This window comes from Asterias rubens, chromosome 16 (genome assembly GCF_902459465.1).
Source record: "Asterias rubens chromosome 16, eAstRub1.3, whole genome shotgun sequence".
Taxonomy (NCBI): domain Eukaryota; kingdom Metazoa; phylum Echinodermata; class Asteroidea; order Forcipulatida; family Asteriidae; genus Asterias; species Asterias rubens.
The window spans coordinates 231,462-256,686 of NC_047077.1; the positions used below are offsets into that span (position 1 = coordinate 231,462).

The following is a 25,225-nucleotide window of genomic DNA, read 5'->3' on the forward strand; positions in this document are numbered from 1 at the left end:
ACTTGGTGTATTTTTACATATGCACAAAATAACAAACCTGTGGAAATTTCCACCGAAGTTGCAATTGCAAGAGAATAATGAAGGAAAAACAATCGTGTTGCACAAATTTGTGTGATTTCATGTGCCCAATAAAAGTCTTTTAATATTTGAGTGAGAAATTACTTTCTCAAAAACCAAAGCTTTAACAATTATTTTGAGTAACTACCAATAGTGTCCAGTGCCTTTAAAGAGAAGGTATATGTTTGGTAGTCACTCTGAAAATTTACGGCAATAACAAATTACTTGGTTAGAGATAAAGCAGTTTTGGATAGTATAAAACATTTCACTATGAAGTAATTTGGTTGTGAAAAAATGTATAAGTTTTTATCAGAAAATTATCATACTAATCATCACATGGTTGGATCTCGACCAAATTCACATTTACATACACTGGTATAACAGTACTATTGTTAAAAAAGTTGGAACAGTTAAAAAAACATACAAACAGTGTTGAACAAAATGTAAACAACAATTGCAGTGAGTGACAAATATTGTTGCTTCACTATTCCCCTATGGCATGTCGTACAAGAATGTAGCTCAATTTACCTAGTACCAGTGTTTTAACAACTTTGAAACTTGGGCAATCTCTAGCCCTTTGCACACTACTCTATTCCCCAGGGAATAAGGGCCGGCCTTTTAACACTACGATCGCTTTAACCCCACTGCGTCCCCTGGCAAATAGGCATACCCGAGGGAATAGCCACCCCTGTGCCAGATATGGGGTAAGTTGTAAAACCCTGGGGTGTTCTAGAAACGTGCAACCGGAAACCCTGTGGAATAGAGACAAAGTTAAAGTGCGCCGGGGAAACCGAGGGGGAAAAAGGTCCCAGGCCTCCCCAGGGATGTATTGACCCCTTGCAAGCACGTCACACGCGGCGACTGTGTCACACTCACCATCTTGGTGGTCAATAAGTTTACGTGTTAACCCTACGTCGCCTAAAATGCGCACTTCACCGAATAACGCACAGTGATATCGCCCACCAGTATGGCGCAACCAAGATTATTTTGATGATGACGTTAGGTGAATTGGGTCAATACAGTATTCAACGGGGATAAGACATACAGTGTGAAAAAGGCTGCTAAAATTTGTACAAGTCGCTGGAAACGACCAAGATTGGGCATGATCAAGGTCATGTTCTAAATGAGCTATGCATCTTTGTAGCACATCACATGATTGGTTTTTAACCAAAAAAGTTCACAGTATATATTACCATGGTGAAACAGAACTACTTTTCACCTCTCAAAAATAAAACACCCACAACTGGATTACAAACCAATTTTGTTGTATTTAAAATTAAATGACGTTAATGGTTTACATAACGGTTTACGAAAGGAAAATAATTTACAAAATTTAATTTGAGAAGTTATAATGGAAGTATTCTTTCATCATCTAAAAGAAAATACGTTAGTTAAATATTTTTAAGAAAAAAATTTGGCAATCTGTTAATGAGAGCATACATGTACACATTAGAATTCAAGTAGGAAGATATGTACACAAGGTACGATATTCTTCCTACTTCACTCTGATTTTTGGGCCCAGAGAAAAATTGACTTATACAGTTATTAAATAGCCCGATAGTCTGTTAAAGGCAGTGGACACTATTGGTAATTACTAAAAATAATTATCATAAAACCTTTCTTGATTACGAGCAATGGGGAGAAGTTGATGGTAAAAACACTGTGAAAAACGGCTCCCTCTGAAGTGCCATAGTTTTCGAGAAAGAAGTAATTTTCATGAGTTATGGGGAGCTGTTGATAGTATGAAACATTGTGAGAAATGGCTCACTCTGAAGTGACGTAGTTTGTAAGAAAGAAGTACTTTTCTATGAATTTGATTTTGAGACCTCAAGTTTAGAACTTGAGGTCTCAAAATCAGCCATCTAGACACACACAACTTCGTGTGACAAGGGTGTTTTTTTCTTTCATTATTATCTCGCAAGTTCGATGACCGATTGAGCTCAAATTTTCATAGGTTTGTTATTTTATGCATATTTTGAGATACACCAACTGTGAAGGCTAGTCTTTGACAATTACCAATAGTGTCCACTGCCTTTAAAGCTTTGACCACATTAGTCTAGATTGGCAAAGGTAGTTTTTACCTTTTATAAATGTAGACATATACAAACTCACTTAAAAAGGTGGTAAACATATCGCTGAAAATCTGGACCAGTTCCTATGCAGGGTAAAATAATCCGTAATTGGTATATAGAATGAAATGTTTTTGAATCACTTTCTCTAAAAACACATTCCTTTTAAAAGGATGCTTCTCAAAGTTGTATACATCATCAACAGCTGCAGTGCTTTCTTACCAAGTACTTGTTTACGGTCGTTCATTTGTGGAATAATAACAAAAGGTATATGACCTGCCTTTAATAACACAATGTAACAATACTTTTTTCTTACAGGTATAAAGAGATTTAATTTAAATAAAATTATCTCCTAAAGGAATAATAATTGTGCAAAAATTGTAAATATATAAACATTTAGTGAAGACCTACATGTTTATATCAAGAATACATTAATTTCAATATGGTTGGAGAGTATTTGATAATTGTTTTACATAAAACTGCGAGAGTGAATATTTGTGTATTTATTGAACATCGGGTGAATAAAATTTGATATTTAAAAAACATGTATATTAGTTTTATTGGAATTTTTGAAAGTGTTGTTTTAAATATAGAACAGAAATTGTATAGCAACAGCATGTAAGCAACTGGCAGACCACATCTTTTGTTGTCCAGGGGAGGATTTCACAAAGGTAGTCCTAACTTAGGACTAGTCCTAGGCAATGCTAAGAGATAGGACCAGACCAGTAACTCATCCTAACTTAGGACCAGTCATATCTCTTAGCATTGCCTAGGACTAGTCCTAAGTTAGGACTACCTTTGTGAAATCCACCCCAGGTCTATATAAAATATTTACAGTTAATGTTACTTTACTTTCTGAGCATTTTACCGATGGAACCACATAACATACTGTTTTTTGCTGGTAGCCTAGACACATGAAGAGAGCTACTTAACGATCATCTCAACAGTCATTGCTTTCAACTACTTGAGCTTCTTCCATTTTTTTATGGCCACAGATCTTTTTCATATGCTGCACCGTTTCTTTGGAATAGTCTTCCTGTGCATAATAAGTCCCTGTTGAAAACTTGTTTGTTTAAAGCTGCATTTTGTAATTTGCTTACATGTATTTGTATCTTGTATCTTTCTCTATTGGTATATGTTATTGTTCTCTTTATGCGCTTTTTTGTAGAGGCTTTTGACATGAGGCGCTTTACAAATGTCTTATTATTATTAAGATTAATGAATCTGCTCAATCTGTTCCTGGCTAGAATGTGGTTTACCAGCCAACAATACAATGCCTGTATTCTTGTAATTGGATTACTTTCAGAACTGAGAAGTCTCCCAAATTTTGCAAATCCACTTCGCGGTAGTAGCATATAAAGCACGACCGTTCTTTTAAGAACAAAATCTACTTGGCAAGTAGATACACACATGGTGTTACCGCAAACCAAATATATACAGAACATATTGCTTAGTAATCTGCTCAGCCAGCTGAGTGTAGAGCCACAAATTGAGAACATCACAGAATATAACTCTATATTGGGTGCGTTCGCTTAGCTTCCCCGGGTCCACCCTGAACTGCCCCCGGTATGTTCAAATAGCTTTGATGTCATTCCAGGGGCTCACCCGGGTCAGCCCCAAGTGCCCTGCTTGTGGAACGGGTCACTTGGGGCTGGCCACGAGAGGGTGAGTGATCATTCGATTAGCTCTTGTCAGGGGCGGGCTCACCCGAGTGAGGTCGACCCAGGGAAGCTAATGTCACAGTAATGTAATGAAACTTTTAATTCAAACAGATACAAATATACAATACCAACGAAGCATGAAGTTGAGGTTCTAGACGCACATATCGGGTCCATGCTAGTAGCGGATATTAGAATTGCGATAGTCAGGTGATAATGAACAACATCTTGAGCCAAGACGTAATCGCGGCAAGAGTTTTTGTCACATAGTTGTTGTGCACAATCTTATCACTTTATATTCTCAGAACCATTCAAAGCTTGAAATCATGCATGAATCGTTCCGAGGGTTGATATACAAAATATCCATGGCGTCCATTTGCGAAGTTTGGTTGCCAGAGATGCGGTTGGTAGCTGCTGTCTTGCTAAATGCGGATGGGTTAGACGTTCTTGATGAAAATAACGAGACAGTTTCTTCGCAGCTTTCTAAACAAGTAGACACTGTATTCAGCTGAAACTTTCATACATCTATGTATTTTTAGTAAATATATTATATAATAGATGTTTAGTAAGACAGTTTGGCCCTTAAAAATCAGCAGTCCGTTATTACAAAAGCAAACTATGATGTAAAGACACTGGACACTATTGGTAATTGTCAAAGACCCGTCTTCTCACTTGGTGTATCTCAACATATGCATAAAACTTGAGCTCAATTGGTCGTCGAAGTTGCGAGATTATAAAGAAAGAAAAAAACAACCTTGTCACACGAAGTTGTGTGCTTTCAGATGCTTGATTTTGAGACCTCATAATCTAATTCTGAGGTCTCTAAATCAAATTCACTGAAAATTACTTCTTTCTCGAAAACAACGTTACTTCAGAGGGAGCTGTTTCTCAAAATGTTTTATACCACCAACAGCTCCCCATTACTCATTAAGTAAGTTTTTATGCTAATAATTATCTGGAGCAATTACCATTAATAGTGTACACTGCCTTTAATGACTTAAGCACCACAATCGGAACTTGAACCCACACTTTGCAGATTAGAAACACCAGAGCTTCAGTCCAATGTGCTTGACAGTTGACTTACCCGAAGCAAGTTTTTATGCTAACAATTAAAAGTGTCCATTGGCTTTAAAATAGTTGAATTGGCTCTATAGAAATTTTGAAATATTATCTTAACATACCGTTTCATCAGCTGGAAACCAGCATGAATTTAAACAATTCATTTGTGAGATATTTACAAATAACCTGAAAAGTTTAAATTTCCAGAACCACAAAGTCTTCTATTAAAATATAGTTCTTTTTTTTTAAGAAGTCTATAAAAAACACCCTTGAAATATTTACATTGCTTTTAAAAAAATTAATCAAATATTTACAAATATATTCCTTGTACTTAAAGTTTACAAAGCTTGGAGAATACAAAAATATTACAATTAACTGTGAATTAAACATTTTGGATAAGCTGAGATGTTCTTTACGACTTTCTAGAAGTTATCCCTGTGGAAAAATGGGAAAAATAGAAGCAATATTAATTCAAGATTGGCCAGTCGTGGTCGAGCGGTTAAGAGCATCGTACTAAAACTCTGGTATTTATATTCAGTAGAGACAGTTGCTATCATGTTAAATGGTTCAGGGCAGGCCTTTGCATAGCAACCTCCAGATGAGCAGACCCTGGTGCCATTATGCCATACACATCCATTCAGGATTGTGTGCGGGTGTTCACCGTCTCTTACGTAAAATTTGAATGACACACAGGGGTACCCGCCGTATGCGTCACATGACTTATACGCGGGTTACTCAAAAGAACAAATCACGTCACGGCCCACTCCCATGATTTATTAAATTCTGAGACAAATGTATGTTTTTCAAGTGTGTTTTGTTGTGTGTCCTACAATAAATTGAAACTGTTTTTCATGCGTATGAGCGCACCGAAGGAGCATGAAACAGCGCAAGCTTGCGAAACATGTGACATACATGCTGTCTCGATAGTCCAAATAATTCAAAGTTAAGTGGTAACTTGTGATCAAGCATATCATTGCATTAAATCTAACTAGCAAAATTGAACAAAAAAGGTTAATAGGTAAGCGTTTTGCTCAAATCCTACCAAGCTAACTGCTGACTTCAATAAGACTAGACTAAGTATTGCCGCGTAGCTACTGAATCACAACTTCTTGATTTGTTTGTGCAATTCTTAATCATGGACAATAAACCAAAGTTTGTATGTAGGAGATTGGCTGTTACCAACTTGGACGTAAAGCCGTTGGTCCCATGTGTTGTGTAACGCATGTAAAAGAACCCAGTGCACTTATCGAAAAGAGAAGGAGTTCGCCCCCGGTGTTCCTGGTTGTGGCTGCTTAATGCGCCGTATCACTTTGTAAACCCTTATAAGTGCTACATAATTGGGTCTCAGAATCCATCACTGCAATAACCTATCTTTCTGAAAGTTTGTATATACTCAGCACCTTGAGTACCTTGTTTGGTAGATACGTGCGCTATATAAGACTTCGATATTATATTGATATTATTAAATGTAAAATCATCTTACATTTCCACCCATGACATGAAACTTGATGAAGTCAATGTATTGTGAGATCCTTGCATAAACACCAGGTTTATCTGGGCGTGCGCATCCATATCCAAAGCTCGTTGCCCCTACGAGATTCCATCTGCCTTCTGCGTCTTCACAGACCAATGGCCCACCACTATCACCCTAATAACACAGTGGACAAAAAACAATTACGTCAGACAAAGATATTAATAAAATAGGGACGCCGCCAACATAAGGTTAGAAGATAGCTCAGTTGGTAGAGCGCCGGCATGTTAATCCGGAGGTCGTTGGTTCGAATCTCACTCTAGTCAATTCTTAGTTCAACCCCAAATATCATTTTAAAAATTTACCCAGTCAGTTTCCCTAGTGGTTTATATTGATAATCATTTAATGCAGTGAGTAAATTATTGTATTGTTTGTTACGGTTGAATGGTTTCTAAATGCCACCCCAAACAAGGATATTGGGGGAAAAAATAGGAAGATCGCCAGCATAGGGCTAGATTGCTTTGTTAGTTGAGCCCCAGCAAATTCAACCGGAGGGCATTGTTTCAACTCTCGCTCTAGTCTAATCTAGTCACTGTAGCTCACAAGCCTGAGGAAACATGGAAACAAGGTTGTTTGCTATTAAACCAGAAACACCTAGGTTATACCCATCCCTACATTTCCACGATAAGTGTTTCAGGTTCTTTTATGTGCACTACCAACCCTAGTGAAAGCACACAACTTGTGCAACAAGTTTTTCTTTTCTCCATTATTGTCTCGCAACTTCGACAACCAATTGAGTTAAAATTTGCACATGTTTGTTACCTTATGCATATGTTGAGATACACCAAGCAAGAAGACTGGTACAACAATTACCAATAGTGTCCAATGTTTTTAAGGGATGCAGCTTTTTACTTCTGATATCAAACAATTAACCACAAGGGAAACCGACTGATTTGGGGTTGAACAAAAGAAAATTTACAAGAGCAGAAACGGCAGAAGAAATTAAATAAAGCTGGGGTTGAGAAAAGGTAAAAATAAATTGGACAAACCTGGCAAGTGTCGATGCCTCCGGCTTTGTAACCAGCACAGATCATATTATCAGTGATAGTAAATATACCTTGCAGACTCTGGATGCATTCAGCTTTAGGGACCAGCGGTATTCTAGCCTCTTGCAAGATATCTGGAGCCGCACCTTGAGAAATAAATCAGATTTATATCAAGTTTTAGTTCACAGTTCTGTACGTAATATTAAGTCATAAAAAAATGCCTTTGGAAACTTCAAGTGGCTTATCTTAAATAAGGGAATAAGTATGTGCTTGGCCGGTTTTAAACACTGTGTTTAATACCGCCTGCAGTCTGGATGCGATAATTAACAGAGCTGGAGGCGAGGGTAAATATCAGCATCCAGAATACTTGCGGTTTTAAACAGAGTGTTTAATACCGGCCAAGCACATGTTTATTTCCATTCATCAAAACTTTTTAGTCCAAAAGTAAAAGAAATGCAAAAATTACAAATTTTCAATGAATTCTTTCAACAAAACACCCCTCCAGCTATGAAATGGTAAGGCCCTCTGGTAAAAACTCCTTATAAGGAGATTGAAGTGCGCGTCGTGCGTATCGCGTGATGTGGCACAGGTGTTACAGCCGTTGCTCTCAACCAACAGGAATGAATAAACTGTCTTATACATGTTATAAGCGCAGGTGCAAGCTTGCGGGTCACGCCCATATTTAAACACTTCTGGCTGTGGTTATATTAAACACCCTCACGTGATGTCCTCTTGACCAATCAGAATGGATAAACAGTATTACTGAATGCCCAATCAAAACTAGCACAATATAACCATGAAGTCAATCCCTAACAAAACATGAACTACCTTCTGTTATGAAGTTCACAGTTTTTAGACGATCAGGTCCCCCATTAATTTGTCTTCTTCAACAACCATTTTCATGAATTTGTGATTTAAGGATTGGTCTTAATGACTTTTTTTGGCAATTTTCAACTTACCATTTTCTGTTAGAGTACCCCATCCGCTGATGTAACACTTATCATATACAAGGGTCTCATCCTCTAGTGTTTGCAGACAAGCTGGTCGAATATTGTCAGTAAAATTGATCGGTGACTCCAGTTTAATGACCGAAATATCATTCTCATTGGTTGCTGCGTCATAAAATGGATGATTGTAAACTTCGCTGACGTCCCGGATTTGGAACCCTTCTTCTCCACTTGCTAGATTTGTGAAACCAGCAACTGCATAGTTTATGATGTCCCTGACGGCAGAAAAATGACAACACTCTGTTAGCAGTAGTCCAGAATTCTCCTGGAGACGAACATATTATACAGTTCGAAACGTCGAGACCAAACCGGCTCTTTTCAGAGCCACCCTTCCTTTAAAAGAGATTTTACTCATGGTTGTACCCACAAGCTTACTATTAATATTTATATTTCTAGTTACTCTTATTCTCCACTCCATGCAAAGCTTCAAACACCAGTTATTCTGTTAGCATTTTAAATACCTGGGGTGTATTTCACAAAGAGTTAAGACTGATGTTATCTTGAGGTAGGACGAGTTACTCGTCACTCGTCCTAACTATAGGACTAGCCATACGTTTCTTATATCTCCAAGGACTATCGACCCCTGGACTCAGTTCCATAGCTGCTTAAAGGGTTTGGGTACTTTTTGTATGACACAAAACACAAATGTCCACAATGTTTTTATACTATCAACAGCTCTCCATTGCATGTATTTACCACGTAAGTTTTTATGCTAGTAATTATTTTGAGTAATAAACAACAGTGTCCAATGCCTTTAGGAAGCTTTATATAATTTGGCCCTGGGCTAAATTTCATTATAAAGTCTGTTAGCACAATTTGTTTTAAAGAGCAAGGGGCAAATCAAATCAATTTATCTAACCTCACGTTAAAATGAGTGTAAACTGCAAATGCATTCAAAACCCATCCAGTGCAAAACTTGTCAACATCCAAAACATCAGGACATTTGTACCGGGATGTTTTGTTTAATTCCTTACTTTGTCAGAAGGAAATTTGAAAGATGAAGTCATTGGAACCAATGTGAAGTGGTTGACACCTCTGAGAGCAAGTTCGAGTGCGAACAGTTAGGTGACCCGTGATTGACCACTGACCAGCAACACATAAATTGACCACTGACCAGCAACACACACACCCAAATGCAACACCCAAGTGACCCACTCCAGCAACACACACACCCAAATGACTCGTTTGGAAGCCTTGTCAACCGGTACTACAGTTTTCACCATTTCCGTCGCCTGGCCGCCTTTTTGCAATAGTTTCACTGGTTACCCTCAGTGCATTACACATTTTAGCATGGAACAGGCTACTTGGACTATGGAAGAAACGATGGTCCTTAGGCTGGTTCCAAATGGTCGACCAAAGTACTCACCAATGGTTGACTAGCTTGGGTTCAAATCAAAATAGTCAAGCTTGAGCTAACCATACACACTCGAACTTGCTCAAAGTTGAAGGTGGGATTCATAAGGTCTGTACTTACATGCAATGAGCGGCAGTGATAGCCCATTGGTTATTGATCAATGTAGCTCCACAACGATGCCTATTTGACTCATCTAAAATAGATAGGATCCATGGCCAGGTACCAAGTGAGGCATCGTCACCGTTGACAATACGAGAAACAGGAACAGACGCCGCTCTAGTACCGCAGTATCCCGTCTCTAAAACATCTGTTAAGTCAAGACAGATTCACAGAATTTGGTCAAGTTAATTCATTAAAAATAACTATGGCTTGAAATTTGCAACTTACTAATAGGAGAAAGGTGCTTCGACAAACTCTTAAGGTAAAGTATACATTGGGTTTTTGGAATCGTTCAATTTTTGTAATCACATATAAATCGAGATGTATTGACTGACCCCTTGCACGTGCGTCACACGCGGCGACTGATGCTACGCTCACCATGTTGGTGGTCAATAGGCTTACGTGTAAACGCAGCGTCACCTAAAAATGCGCACTTCACTGAATAACACACGTTGACATTGACCACCAAAACGGCGCATCCAAGATTATTCTGATGATGACGTCAGGTGAAATGGGTCAATACCACAAAACTGATAATGTGAAACTTTCATTTTCCCAAGGTGGTTGAGTTTTTGAAATCACAAACATTCAGAGTGAATGTGTCAATGCAGGAAGAAGAATCCGGAATACCCAAGTCTTTGGACACCCTGCTTTATCATGTAGTTCTCAGGTTTAAATAATTATTATAAATAACAATAACTGTTCTTATAAAGCACCAAATTGCTAAAGGATATGAGACGTTGAGCAAAAGATTAAAAGATTAAAACAGGACAGAACAAAGACGCTGTTGACCAGCTACAGACTACATGAACTAGGGGAAAAGATGCGTCTTAAAGACACTGGACACTATTGGTAATTGTCAAAGACCAGTCTTCTCTCTTGGTGTATCTCAACATATGCATAAAATAACAAACCTGTGAAAATTTGAGCTCAATTGGTCATCGAAGTTGCGAGATAATAATGAAAGAATAAACAAGAATGTCACAAGAAGTTGTGTGCGTTCAGATGGTTGATTTCGAGACCTCAAATTCTAAATTTGAGGTCTCGAAATCAAATTCGTGGAAAATTAATTCTTTCTCGAAAACTATGTCACTTCAGAGGAGCCGTTTCTCACAATGTTTTATACCATCAACCTCTCCCCATTACTCGTCACCAAGTAAGGTCAGCCCTGATACTTCACAACGGCAATGACGGCAATTGCCGTCGTTGCCCCTACCGATTGCCGCAATGCCCTTCAAAAAACCAATTTTTCACGGCAATGATTGCCGTGCCCTTTTCTCATCATTGCCGCCGTGCCCTTCCTCCCGAAAACAAATTATATTCAACGTTGTCAAAGTTCGAAAATAAGCCAAAAAGTCCCGATGTCTGTGTAAATTTCACGCAACGAAATATACCCCAATTTCACGCACGAAAGGCACAACAGCAGATTTCAGGCCCGTTAGTCGTTGTTCTTTGCGTGCGACAAAAAAAATACTCGAAACATCCAACGCTAGAGGGCGTTTTGGAACAGAGCGATAGCGTGAGATTAAACGCCCTCTAGTGGTAAAATTACGCGAACCAACGCTAAACGCCTTGAAAAAAGACTCGACGTGTCTTTGCATGCTGGGATAGTGGTTTTCCCCATGCTTTGGTACATGTACATGTGATGTAACATCATGTACAGCATAGGCGTCGCGCACCGCATGCATTTATTCTGTCAACATCATGTCAAAATGGAGCAGTTACGTGGGAATTTTAGCGTCTCTACGAAACAAACGTATGAACAAAAATTATTTATTGTGTATTGTAAGTAGATGTTCTTTATTTTGTTGAATTAGATGAATGCTTTCTTTTTTCATTGGGTAACAGTTAGAAAATGGAAAAATTGGAAGAACTATTTTTTACAGGCAACTCGGAGGGTTTTTTTCAAACTGCCGTCGTGCCCTTCGCAACTTTTTATGATTGCCGTGATGCCCTTCCAAACTTTTGAAAATTGCCTTTGTGCCCTAAATTTTTACAAAAAGTCAAGGCAAAACTGCCGTGCCCCTTAAAAGCCGAAGTATCAGGGCTGTAAGGTTTTATGCAAATAATTATTTTGAGTAATGACCAATAGTGTCCACTGCCTTTAAGAGCCTGTTTGAAGGCTGGAAGTGCAGTTCCTGGTTTGGATAGGTAGACTATTCAATAATCAGGGAGCAGCAATAGAAAAAGGACCTGTCACATGCAAGGTTGAAATCCCCAGCAACCACAAATCAATCCATAGGATGGTCCAAATAAATTGTTGATTTAAATTCAAAAGAAGTAGCTGAATATTCACTCACCACCATCATAGTTACACCACACATCTCCGTCCGTCGACGGCAACGAATCACAGGATACCGCCGATATGTCACACCCAACCAAAGCTGTCTCGCAGACGCCACGGCAGATTGCCTGCCGACTGTTCCCCGGCGTGTTGCACTCAGGGAACAACAATGAGCACATTACTGTGTCCGTCATGGCATTACAGAAAGAGGGTTTGTTCTGTTGGTAGAGACTCAAGGCGTGGGTGACGTTGTTTGAATATCTACCGGGTAGTTTCGTCATTGTGTAGGGAAGGAGGCTCGCACATTCACCGGCTGGGATCTCTTGACACAAATCTGATATAAAAAGAAAAGAAATTCACCGTTACAAAAAATCTATAGACTGATCCAAGTGCTGCACGCCGCCATTAGGTTTATCACAAATAGAAAAATATCAAGAGAGGACGCTGTGGAACCCACACAAAGATAAAGGCGATGCGTGCGCAACGCCGTGCATGACAACATACACCGCGGTAGCAAATGCCCTATATCTGCCTACCCATAATGCATTGCGGTTCTGAATCGTGATAAACCTTATTGTTGGAACGCTGGCAGTGCAAGGTTTGGTACACAAAGCAAGAAGAAACTGTTGTTTAAAACCCATCATAGCTTTCCACTATCATTAACTTCAAACCGTGTACTCTTGATGTAAATCTGTGGATGTTTATGTTTTGTGTCGTACAAAAAAGCACCCAAACCCTTTAATCGGAGCATGATTCTTTTCTCACATTGTTAATAATAATGAGAACTTATAATAATAATGAGAACTTATAAAGCGCACAAATCCATCAAAGTGCTCATGGCGCTAAAAACAAAGAATAATATTTACATGTATAAATACCGAAGTTGAAACGTAAGCCTAAGCTAAGAAGAAATCCAGAACACGTTGAAGAGAAATACAATACAAATGCAATATCAAAGAAAACATCGAAGGGTAAAAATCAAACCATTTTCTCAAATACTTGGTTGAAAAGATGTGTCTTAAGGTTTTTCTTAAATTGTGTTAAAGAAACAGATGATTTTACTAGTGCTGGTAATTTTTGAAGGTTGATTTCTATTTTTGAATGCTGCAGTTCGTACCCGTTATCAATTTCCTAAACATGGATGAACTTGACACAGAATGCACTGCCTTCAATACCCCTTATGAAGCAATTATGGTCACATGTATTGCTCACGAGTGTCATAACCGAATTCAAACCCTCACTTTGCCGCTGACAACACCAACGCTGGGGTCTGGTAAACTAGACTGCTTGGCCGCAACACACCACAAAGTAAGGGGTTTAAGGAATACGTTGCCATGGATCGGTCGAGTTGGTCTTTGAAAAGCGAGCTGTAACCGTTTCTTATAAAATGGATATGGTTTAAACATAATGTTTATATATATATTTGGTTTGTATTAACATAATGTACTTACTACAGTCGACTTCATCTGATGGGCTCCCTACACACTGTGCCACACCGTCACACATTTCATCTTGGAATACAGCCTGAATATTATTACTACACGTCACATAATCTGGGAGAGGGAAAAAGGGAAAAAAACAACGCCAGTGTGAAAATCCTCACCAATGTCTGGAGGCAAGAATTTGAAACTTGGGGATGTGAAGAATTGCATAGTGGAGGGTTTTTTAGTTTGCCATAAGTAACATTCATAAATACCTCCTATTAATATTCCTATTGGTGGAGAGCGCGTCACGTGGGTGTGTATAAACCTTTGTTTAAGACCGGTAAAAAGTGTTGAAACTTGGGCGTGACACGCGAGCTAGCACCTGTGCTTATAAGACAGTTTCTTCATTCCTATTCGTTTGAGAGCAATGGCCGGGACAGTCGTGCCACATCACACGATTAACGCGACGCGCACAGCATTCCCTTATAAGGAGTTGTTTACCCGAGGGCAGCGGAGGGCCTTACCATAGACCTTTTCGCAAATACTGGGGCGCGCGCGTAAAGCTTGGAATTAGGTGCATTGTGGTCTAGCTGGTATCCAAATTTGATCCATATCTATCCCACAATGCACCTCATTCAACAGTCTGCGCTTGCGCATTGGTATTTGCGATAAGGTCTATTTCATAGCTGGAGGGGTGTTGTGTTGAAAAAAAATCATTGAATAATTATAATTTTTGCATTTATTTTACTTTTTGACCAAAAGTGTTGATGTTTTTTGACCGAAAGGTATTTATGAATGAGAATCAAAGTGTGTTGAATCGGTTTTCAACTAGTGGTTTAAACCCGCCGAGGCCTGGTTCTTGATAATTTACCTCGACTTGGTCTCGGTAAAATTATCAAGAACCAGGCCTCGTCGGGTTTAAACCACTAGTTGAAAACCTCTTCACCAGACATCGATTCCCCTATTATATATTTATTGAGTAAAAGAACTCGTCATCAAGACCTTGATCTCTATCAAGAACCCGTCCATACTGTTGAAACACCTCACCCCTTGTAAATTTTAACTATTCAAAGATATCTACAAACCATGTTCCTTTTCCGAAGTTACATGTCCAATCCGAAGTTACACGTCCAAATGTCACTTCTGACTGGAGTTACAGTTTGCAAACCAGTTATCTATAACTTACCATTGTGACCTTGACCTTTGGCAACTTCAGCCCCCAAATAATCCCAACTTTGCTTTTTCCAAGGGCAACCCGGAGTTGAGAATTATTTTACAAATTTGTGACGTCGAAATTTGCACCGCATTCACATTTACAGGAAGTTAAAACCAGGCTTTACATGTATAAGGTCCAGAAACGAAACTGCCTAGCTTGCTGACCAGGGCCAAATTTCAAAGCTATTTGACCGTAAGCAAATTTGGTTGCTTACTTTAGCAGAAAAATGTGCAGAAGCATGAATGTATTTCACCGTGATTACTCAAGTAAGCAGAAAATGTCTAGGCCCGCATGCACGTTCACCATGGATGTGCATTGTTACATCACTTTAGTGCTTACCACGGGTTAGCTAGCATTTGCCCTTGCTTATGGTAAACAGTTTTATGAAATAGAAATTCTGGTAAGAGATGCTCCAGAAGCACAAAACGGTCGCTTACATATTTTATGAAAATGGGGCTCAGACGCCATAGGCAGTGACCCCTTCAGCCTATTGGGCCGAGGGGTCAAAAGGAACAAAACAACCCAGATTGAACTTACCATTCTCGTTCAAAACTGTCACACCAACACTGAAGCCACCATCCGTCCCCATAGAGTCACTGATAAACCTCATGTAAGCATATTGACCCACTACGAGGATATGGGAACCAGTTGGCAGGATACCAGGTAGTTGCGCAACGGCCGAGAGCCGCACCCCAGGGTCATGACCGTGACCGAAGGATAGTGAATCCGGTGCCATGATGTTTATGACGTTGGCATCGAAGATAATTGAAGCGTCAGGTAGTCCAGTGATAAGCCATAGACAGGCCATGTTGTTTGCATAGTTACTGGGGAAGTTGTTTAGCTGTAATGTGACTGATGTATTGTAGCTTAGAGTGTGGTTGGTTTGACCACAGGTTGAAGCTAAAGAAAAATCAAGACAAAATTACTGCATCAACAAAGGAAGGCAAGGTATACCCTTGGTACATGTAATTAATTCACAAATTAATGGCCATACATGTAAACAATTACTTGGTAAAAGCACTACCTGTTACTCACTATCCCCAGGAAAATAATGAAACAACTGAAATGTAAAAGGATTTCCTTCCTCCCCTGACTCGGTTGCCAGAAAAGCACCTCATGTGGGAACGCAGCTTTTTTTTAAATTTTAAACCTCAAGTAAAAACCACAAGGGGACCCAACTTGGTAAAACTGACTGAGTGAACCTAAATGTGAATGAGTATTCTTCTTGGAGATTGCCTAGACCAGGCCCCTGTTTCATAGAGCTCCTTCCTTGGAGATTGCCTAGACCAGGCCCCTGTTTCATAGAGCTCCTTCCTTGGAGATTGCCTAGACCAGGCCCCTGTTTCATAGAGCTCCTTCCTTGGAGATTGCCTAGACCAGGCCCCTGTTTCATAGAGCTCCTTCCTTGGAGATTGCCTAGACCAGGCCACTGTTTCATAGAGCTCCTTCCTTGGAGATTGCCTAGACCAGGCCCCTGTTTCATAGAGCTCCTTCCTTGGAGATTGCCTAGACCAGGCCCCTGTTTCATAGAGCTCCTTCCTTGGAGATTGCCTAGACCAGGCCCCTGTTTCATAGAGCTCCTTCCTTGGAGATTGCCTAGACCAGGCCCCTGTTTCATAGAGCTCCTTCCTTGGAGATTGCCTAGACCAGGCCCCTGTTTCATAGAGCTCCTTCCTTGGAGATTGCCTAGACCAGGCCCCTGTTTCACAGAGCTCCTTCCTTGGAGATTGCCTAGACCAGGCCCCTGTTTCATAGAGCTCCTTCCTTGGAGATTGCCTAGACCAGGCCCCTGTTTCATAGAGCTCCTTAAAATTCAAAACGTACCAAAGCACAACAAAATATTGCTTACCAGAGTAAAGTTAGCAGCCAAAGTACTGTCAAGTGTACTATCTGTAAGTGTACCCTGTGCAATTATGCTAAGCTGAGAAAGTTGTTAAAGACACTGAACACTATTGGTAACTGTCACAGACCAGTCTTCTCACTTGCTGTATCTCAACATGTGCATCAAATAACAAACCTGTGAAAATTTGAACTCAATCGGTCATCGAAGTTGCGAGATAATAATGAAAGAAAAAAACACCCTTGTCGCACGAAGTTGTGCGCTTTCAGATGCTTCATTTCGAGAACTCAAATTTTAAATCTGAGGTCTCAAAATAAAATTTGAAACTACGTCACTTCAGAGGGAGCCGTTTCTCACAATGTGTTATACTATCAACCTCTCCCCATTACTCGTTACCATAAGTAATGTTTTGTGCTAAGAATTATTTTGAGTAACTACCAATAGTGTCCACTGCCTTTAGGCAATATTTGCTGCTTAAGCACCTTCATGAAATTGAACTGTCTTGTGGGCAATGTGGTACAGTCTAAGCTTTAGATAGTCTCATAAATGAACTTACCACAGTTGAATTCATCAGAATAGTCCACACAATCGTAACGTTGATCACATTTCTTGTCTGCTGGTAAAACTTGCACTCCGTTATCACACACAGGAACACCTGCAAAGGAAAAAGTACACAAAATATTCCTTATTATTACGTGTACCTGATTATAATAATATAATAATATAACACTATCAAAGTCTTATATAGCGCACATATCTACCAACAGGGTACTCAAGGTGCTGAGTATATATAAACTTTCAGAAAGATAGGTTATTGCAGTGATGAATTCTGAGACCCAATTATGTAGCACCTTCTAAGGCTTAACAAGGTGCTACGGCGAATACAGCAGCAACAGCCAGGAACACCGGGATGAACCCCTTCTCTTTTACATGCGTTACACAACACATGGGACCAACGGCTTTACGTACCATCCGAAGGACGAAGCAATGGTGAAGTGTCACGGCTGGGGATTCCAACCCACACTCAGCTGATCAGAAACACCAGAGTTTGAATTCGGTGCTCTCAACTGTTCGGCCACGACACTTCCACTTGAACCATGCTTGAACCTCGCACACCTAATAATCACTGTCATTTATTAACCACTGTACTCATACTAACAAAATAATCACTGTAGCTTTGACGTCTGATGAAGCCTGTAAACAAGGGTACTTGCTATTAACCAGTAACAATATAAGTGTCATTTACATGCACTAAACATCTTTACAGAACGTGGGACTCATGCCTTAAAAGACGCTGCACACCTTTGGTAATTGTCAAAGACCAGTCTTCTCACTTGGTGTAACTCAACAGATGTATAAAATAATAAACCTGTAAAATTTGAACTCAATTGGTCGTCGAAGTTGCGAGATGATAATGAAAGAATTAAACAACGTTGTCACACGATGTTGTGTGCTTTCAGATGTTTGATTTCGCAACCTCAAAATCAAATTCTGGGGTCTCAAAATCAAATTCAAATATTTAAGTGGAAAATTACTTCTTTTTTTTGAAAACTACATTACTTCAGGGGGAGCCGGTTCTCACAATGTTTTATACTATCAACAGCTCTCCATTGATCGTTATACAGTAAGTTTTTATGCTAACAGTGATGACCAATAGTGTCCAGTGCCTTTAAAGCAGGCCTGGAATTTCAAGGCCATTTTCATTTTGCGAAAGGCTTGTCAAGTGATCTTGAAAATCTATGGGAAACTTTTAACTGGGCACCAATGCAAAGACATGGGGCAACAGAGTCTTCCCATACTTTGAATGCATGCACTTGATCAGAGAATCTGACTCTTTATCTAATGCACTGCATTCTTGTCGTAGTGCCACTTCATAAATGCATTATATGTACGTATGCTACGCCAGCGACAAGGTTTTCATTCCTCATCATTACGATAGAGTGATCCATTAAGCTCCGCCCCATTGCGTATTGACCAATCACAACCCATTTACGACCAAAAGTCCAACACTATAAAGTCTGACATGCGTGCGCGTATGCTTGGCGCGCGCGACAGAGTTGTGCAGAATGGCATTGGAGAGGCTCCAGTGTTCTTGCTCACACATGCGCCGCAGGCAGAGCCTAATGGATCGGTGTATTATTACAAGATGATAAAATTCATATCCTACCTGTTTGTTGCGTGGCTGAGATCTGGAATGATATCCCATGACTCTCATTCCAATGGCTTCCATACAAGATGATACTAATACTCTCATCAACACTGACTATATCCAACGGCTGCTCAACGCTCCCCATGTACTCCAGTAGCTTCCCCTGACCGAACGTTAACATCAGATGCTGCTGGCCGGGTACCAGGTTAATCTTCTGAACGACGAGATAGACTCTGTGATTGGCTGGAGCTGTGATGATGTAACCGCACTGTTGGTCGTAGAGCGGGTTGTTGTTAGTGGCTACCATGGGAACGGTTAGATCCACTGAGCCTTGTGTTGTCAGGGCGATGTAGCCGTCTCCACAAGCTATTTAGATTAAGTCAGAAAAGGCATAAAAGCTCAGAAAAGGCATCATACCATGGGGAAACTTTAAGAGCTACTGCGGGGCCGCATTGATCTTAAAATTTTCAAAAATCTTATTTTAATTATTAGGTTTTTTAATCGTTGAACGCCCAGTAGTATGTTTCATGGACGGATGCTACATTATATAAATTGTCATTATTATTGTTATTATTACTATTACATAGGCTTATATTTTAAATAATATCAAGTATATATGTACAGAAACGCCATATCCATTTCTTAACAAAACTCTCATGTGCTTTGAAGACATAAAAGTCAATTAGAAATAGAAGAAAATAACAATGAAAGACATAGGGTTACAAGAAATGCCCGCTGCCAATGTATCATGTGGTGAATGCATCTATACACAGTAAACAGTTAACCCTCCTGCTGTCTGACCATTCAATATCATCTGCTGTGGTTTTGAATGGTGGATAAACTTATGCCAACCTGCAGCAAGATTTCACGTTGTGAATGCATCTACTTTAGTACAGTCAACCCTTCACTCTTTGAGCATTCAATTTCATCCACCATGGTTTGAATGATAAACTATGCCAGCCTGCAGTATGATATCATGTGGTGAATGCATATACACAGTACACAGTCAACCCTCCTACTATGTCTGATCGTTAAATTTCTTCCACCATGGTTTTGATTATAAACTATGCCAGCAGGCAATATTATATTATGTGGCGAATGCATCTACACAGTATACAGTCAACCCTCCCACTGTATGACCGTTCAATGTCATCCACCATGATTTTGATGAGTGCAATCTGATATCATGTGCTGGCTGCATCTACACAATACACAGTGGATAGTTGTGTCACCATACAAAACCTTACAAGTTGAATGGTTCTATGAATAGTCAAGTATTATAGAAGTAGTAAATTATAAACTAGACCAATGGGAGACTTTTAGACGGTTCTTTTTTAAAGTTCTCGCAAGTAGTGCACATTTGCGGGCACGCTCATAATAATAAAAAAGGAACTTTATGTCTGCTGCCGCAAGTGTCTCAAAAGTCTCCCTTTTTTTTCTCCAGGATTTAAATAAATGTCAGTTCTACAACACTTACAGTTGCCTACAAAATGTCTTAAATATCCTAGGATGAGAAACACAGTCACTATACTTATTTGTGTTTGTAATGACAGTTAAGGCAATGCCCCAAAATCATGAGAGGAAAAACAAAGTTAACATGTCTGTTTTATTCAAAGGATGGTTGAGGAAATGCCTCAACCATCGTAGAAGGAAAAACACAGTTGCTATGTAATTTTCATCCCTAGGATACTTAGGGGGAAAAACCTAAACCATCATAGGAGGATAAACACAGTTGCTATGTATTTTGTAATCCTAGGATGGTTAAGGAAATGTATTTATTTTTATTCCTAGGATAGTTAGGGAGATACCTCGACCATCATAGGAGGAAAAACACAGTTGATATGTATATTTTAATCCTAGGATGGTACAGGAAATGCCTCAACCATCCTAGGAGGAAAAACACAGTCCCTATGTATTTTTGTATCCTAGGATGGTTAAGGAAATGCCTCAACCATCAAAGTAGGAAAAATACATTTACTATGTCTTTTTTAATCATAGGATGGTTAAGGAAATGCCTCAACCATCCTAGGAAGAAAATATAGCTAATATGTGTTTGTTTGTATTGCTAGGATAGTTAAGGAAATGCCTCAACCTTCCTATGATGAAAACACTGTTGATTTGATATTTATGTATGTTTTTGTTTCCAGGACAGTAAAGGATATGCCTCAACTATGCACTCAATACTGCACATGTGCGTGCATGCTCAGAAACGCATACAAAAGATGGTTAAGTTTGCTGCCGCCAGCGCTCTAAAGTCTCTCATTAGGGGAATACAGATCAAGGAGCAATGGAGCACATAGGCAGTGACATAAAAAAAATATTGTTTCTTACCCACGGGACAGTTATTTTGGCCGAATACTTCATCAGTTCCGTCCAGGCAATCAGCAATCTGATTACATACAGAGCTTCGAGGAATACAGGTCGATTGATCGCAGGAGAACTCGCTACCAAGACAGATATTAGGCGCTGTGTAAATCAATAAAAAGCCAATATTAGTCCAATGTTATATTGATTAATTTATATCACTAGAGTATTGATCATTCTTTGTTTTTATGTTTGATAAGCAAACAGCAACTAAGCTTGGAGTATCTCAAGCTTCGTGGAATACATGTCGATTGATAATATAATAATATACAGCGCTTGTAAGTTGTATAGCGCTATTCTAATGAACATGATCATAGTGCTTTACACATGAGCCACTACGAACACAAAATATATATACACAAAAGGCTGAGAAAAATATATAAAAAACCTTGTAAGACAGACATAACAAAAACTTTGTAAGACAGACATAACGTACTGTGTAATCAATATAAAGCCAATATTAGTTCAAAGCTATATTGATTAATTTTATATCCCGAGTATTGATCATTCTTTGTTTTTACATTTGATAAGAAAACTGTAACTAACATGACTAAAGGTCAAGCATCGCAGGAGAACTCTGTACCAAGACAGATATTAGGAGCTGTGTAATCAATAAAAGCCAATATTAGTTCAAAGCCATATAGATTAATTCATAAAGACTGTTGATAACTCTTGATGATTGTATTGGATAAGTAAAGTTTAAGGTAAATCAAAATGCCAAGTTTGCTAAAAACGTTACCAATAATAATATTACTATACCAATAATAACATTACATACATTAGGCGGTGTAATATTACTTCAATATTAAATTGATTAGTTTATGTTTATAGAGGGATTTGATATGATTTGATATAGTTACCTGATGTTGAAGATGCTGTTGTGGGTACAAACACTATAAATAGAAAACAAACAACAAAATGCAGTAAATAAAAAGCGTTCTACACAAAACTAAAACTAAATATAAGTGAAAAGCAAAGAAAGATATCTACTGCCTCTGAGGGCTTGGCTTGATGTTCCGAAGTCCCCGAGGCAGGACTAATGGAATAGGAACATAAAAAGCTGGGCTTAGCTAGATGAAAGCTGCAGTTGGAACTTAAAGGGAAGGTACACGTTTGGTAATCACTCAAAACAAATATTAACTTAAAAAATGACTTGGTAATGAGCATTGGAGAGCTGTTGATAGTATAAAACATTGTGGGAAACAACTCCCTCTGAAGTAACGTAGTTTTTGAGAAAGAGGTAATTTCTCACTAAAATAATAAAAGACTTCAGCTAGAAGTCTTTTATACTTATCTGAAAGCACACAAATTCAGGGGCGTTTTTTCTTTCATAATTTTCTCGCAACTTTGATTACCGATTGAGCCAAAATGTTCACAGGCTTGTTATTTTATGCTTATGATGGGATACTTCAAGTGAGAAGACTGGTCTTTGACAATTACCAAATGTGTACCTTCCCTTTAAAGACTAAACTGAAACCCACAGTGAGTGGGTAGGGAGTGTGCGCTCACTAACCTGAATCAGGAGAGGGAACCTAGAGTGACTGAGGGTGTAGATGACCCAAGTCTAAGGGGTAGGGGGTTAGAGTGGGTAGGGAGTGTGCGCTCACTAACCTGAATGAGTTTGTTGACAAGCACAGGGAACGAGGGAACCAAGCGGTGACTGATGAGGGTATAGATGACACAAGTCTTAGGGGTATGGGATATGACCTTGGATATAGGAGAGTCCCACAATTTTGTAATTTTGGCACATCTAACAACGCCAGAAGTGTAGCTGTTTTTTAAAACCTTGACGTTCAGGCCTAATTGTTTTCATTGATAACTACATAATTTAGAAGTGAATGTATTCAAATGCCTACATGTAAACACATAAACACAATCCGACAAAATTTACAGTGAAAACAACAGCCTTCAAGAAAGACTCTGCTAGTGTCGAAACGTCAGGCCATTAACTGTGTTTTGCAAAAAAACAAAAGCAACAAACACACAATGAAAAAAAATTAAGTTCCTTACCCATATGAATCACAATGGAGGTTGAGTTGACCTGGAGGAAACCCAAGCTGCCATCTTGTACTTCAGTGGTTAGTGTGTTATCAATGAGAGTTTGTACCTCACCAGGAGTTTGTGCAGTGGATGGGTATCGATTCAACTTGACGGTGAAGTCTACCGCAGTGTCTGCAGCTGTACGTGCGACGGGATCAGTAGAGGACCTATGACAATCAATAAAAACAATAACAATAATAATAGTCGGTTTTTATACAGCGCTTTTCACATCTGAAGAGCTTCTCAAAGCGCTCCAATATCATTACCCCATGTCACTGGGCCGTTTAATTAACTCCTTAAACCATCTCAGCTCCATCTACATCCACCGCCCTTTCCTCTCTTTTTAGTCAACAATTTCATTTAAAGGCAGTGGACACTATTGGTAATTGTCAAAGACTAGCCTTCACAGTTGCATAAAATAACAAACCTGTGAAAATTTGAGCTCAATCGGTCAACAAACTTGCGAGATAATAATTAAAGAAAAAAAACACCCTTGTCACTCGTAGTTGTGTGCGTTTAGATGGTTGATTTCGAGACCTCAAGGTCTTGAAATCAAGTTCGTGGAAAATTACTTCTTTCTCAAAAACTATGGCACTTCAGAGGGAGCCGTTTCTCACAATGTTTTATACCACCAACCTCTCCCCATTACTCGTCACCAAGAAAGGTTTTATGCTAATAATTATTTTGAGTAATTACCAATAGTGTCCACTGCCTTTAAAACAATAACTCCCCTCCATAAAGGTCTCATAAAAGTACTCTTCACTTTCTAGTGATTGCGCCTAAACCATTTGAAACATTGTGAGTGTGTACCAGTTTTTACGTTTTCCGTTTGTCTCAAGGCCTCAACATACACTAACACCCATGTCCTGGGGGAAAAAAACAATCCAAACTGTCTTAGTGGTTACACTGTCTACCTTATTTACAAAATTCCTCTGCAGGCTATATGATTTCGCTCTTCCTTTCCAAACATTAGTAACCGTTTTGGGTATGTATGAATAAACCCCCCGGGAAGTGATACAATTTTCTCCATGATCAAGATACTAAATTGTATGAGAGCACCCTCCCGCAATCAGAAATCTGGCTCATTCTGCCTGAATGGAAATCTTACCTGAAAGCATCAACAGTTGTAGAAACATACGTCGTACCAAGACCATTACTTAAGACTGGATCCATCTGAAACCATCAAACAAATAACAGAAATATAAAGAAAATCTATAATATTTAGGTTAATGCTTAATTTATTTCTATACGGTTAAATTCACTATAGGCTGAGTCACACTGCAACGGTAACCAAAACAACGCAGAGAGAACGCATTATATTGGTTGAATGAGCTTGTGCGAATTCTGCGTGGAGCAATTCAACCAATTGAATGTGTTCTCTTTGCATCGTGATCGTTATTAGTTTCATTATCGCTGCAGTGTGACTCGGCCTTTACAGATCTGTGTTTATCCAGAGCACCAAAACAATTAATTGATTTATCTATTTTATTGGGGGGGGGGGGCATAGTGGTATTATTCCATGCCCTCTGCCTCTAGGACCCTGGGTTGAGTCATGCCGGGGGGGGGGGGGGGGGGGAGGGGGGGGGGGGGGTACTGCATGGATCAGGTTTCAGTCCCTACCTGACTGTGTAGGTTTTCCCTAGAATAACTGAACTCACTGCAGTGGAAGTGTTTCGGAGCAGTTTTCTCCGTGCAGGAAAAAGGAAAAATGACGCGGTATTGAGGAGATATTGAACTAAAATGCACAGGGAGTTTCCTACATTTCAGGAGTAATTACCAAACGTATCCACCCCTTTAAACAGAAATATTGCCTACCAATTGTCTGCTGAGCAGCGATAAGCAGGATACCAGTTATAAGTTGTACACGTAACATGGTAGTTTGGTTGGTAACCAGAATATAGTTAGCATAATTTTTGTGTCTAAGCAGTTCTATGAAACTGGGCTCTGGTGACAATGGGTTGATTGGAACCATACACAACCCTGGAGCAATAGTTTAAAGGAACATGACACAATTGGTTTTGCTAAAAA

At 39.3% G+C, this 25,225-nt stretch overlaps 1 protein-coding gene across 1 annotated transcript in view; it reads right to left on the reverse strand.

Moving 5' to 3' along the window:
• Positions 1 to 4,766: 4,766 nt before the first annotated feature.
• Positions 4,767 to 25,225, reverse strand: part of LOC117300669 — a 56,378-nt gene continuing 35,919 nt past the window's right edge. The window contains exons 20-33 of the mRNA XM_033784381.1: positions 24,306 to 24,370; positions 23,168 to 23,364; positions 22,018 to 22,050; positions 21,125 to 21,259; positions 18,812 to 19,159; positions 17,201 to 17,299; positions 15,342 to 15,704; positions 13,616 to 13,717; positions 12,181 to 12,498; positions 9,842 to 10,028; positions 8,320 to 8,582; positions 7,364 to 7,506; positions 6,327 to 6,491; positions 4,767 to 5,278 (exon numbers count right to left, since the gene is read on the reverse strand). Of these exons, the coding sequence (XP_033640272.1) occupies positions 5,273 to 5,278; positions 6,327 to 6,491; positions 7,364 to 7,506; positions 8,320 to 8,582; positions 9,842 to 10,028; positions 12,181 to 12,498; positions 13,616 to 13,717; positions 15,342 to 15,704; positions 17,201 to 17,299; positions 18,812 to 19,159; positions 21,125 to 21,259; positions 22,018 to 22,050; positions 23,168 to 23,364; positions 24,306 to 24,370 (2,424 nt within the window). The 3' untranslated portion in view covers positions 4,767 to 5,272. The remainder of the gene's footprint in view (positions 5,279 to 6,326; positions 6,492 to 7,363; positions 7,507 to 8,319; positions 8,583 to 9,841; positions 10,029 to 12,180; positions 12,499 to 13,615; positions 13,718 to 15,341; positions 15,705 to 17,200; positions 17,300 to 18,811; positions 19,160 to 21,124; positions 21,260 to 22,017; positions 22,051 to 23,167; positions 23,365 to 24,305; positions 24,371 to 25,225) is intronic.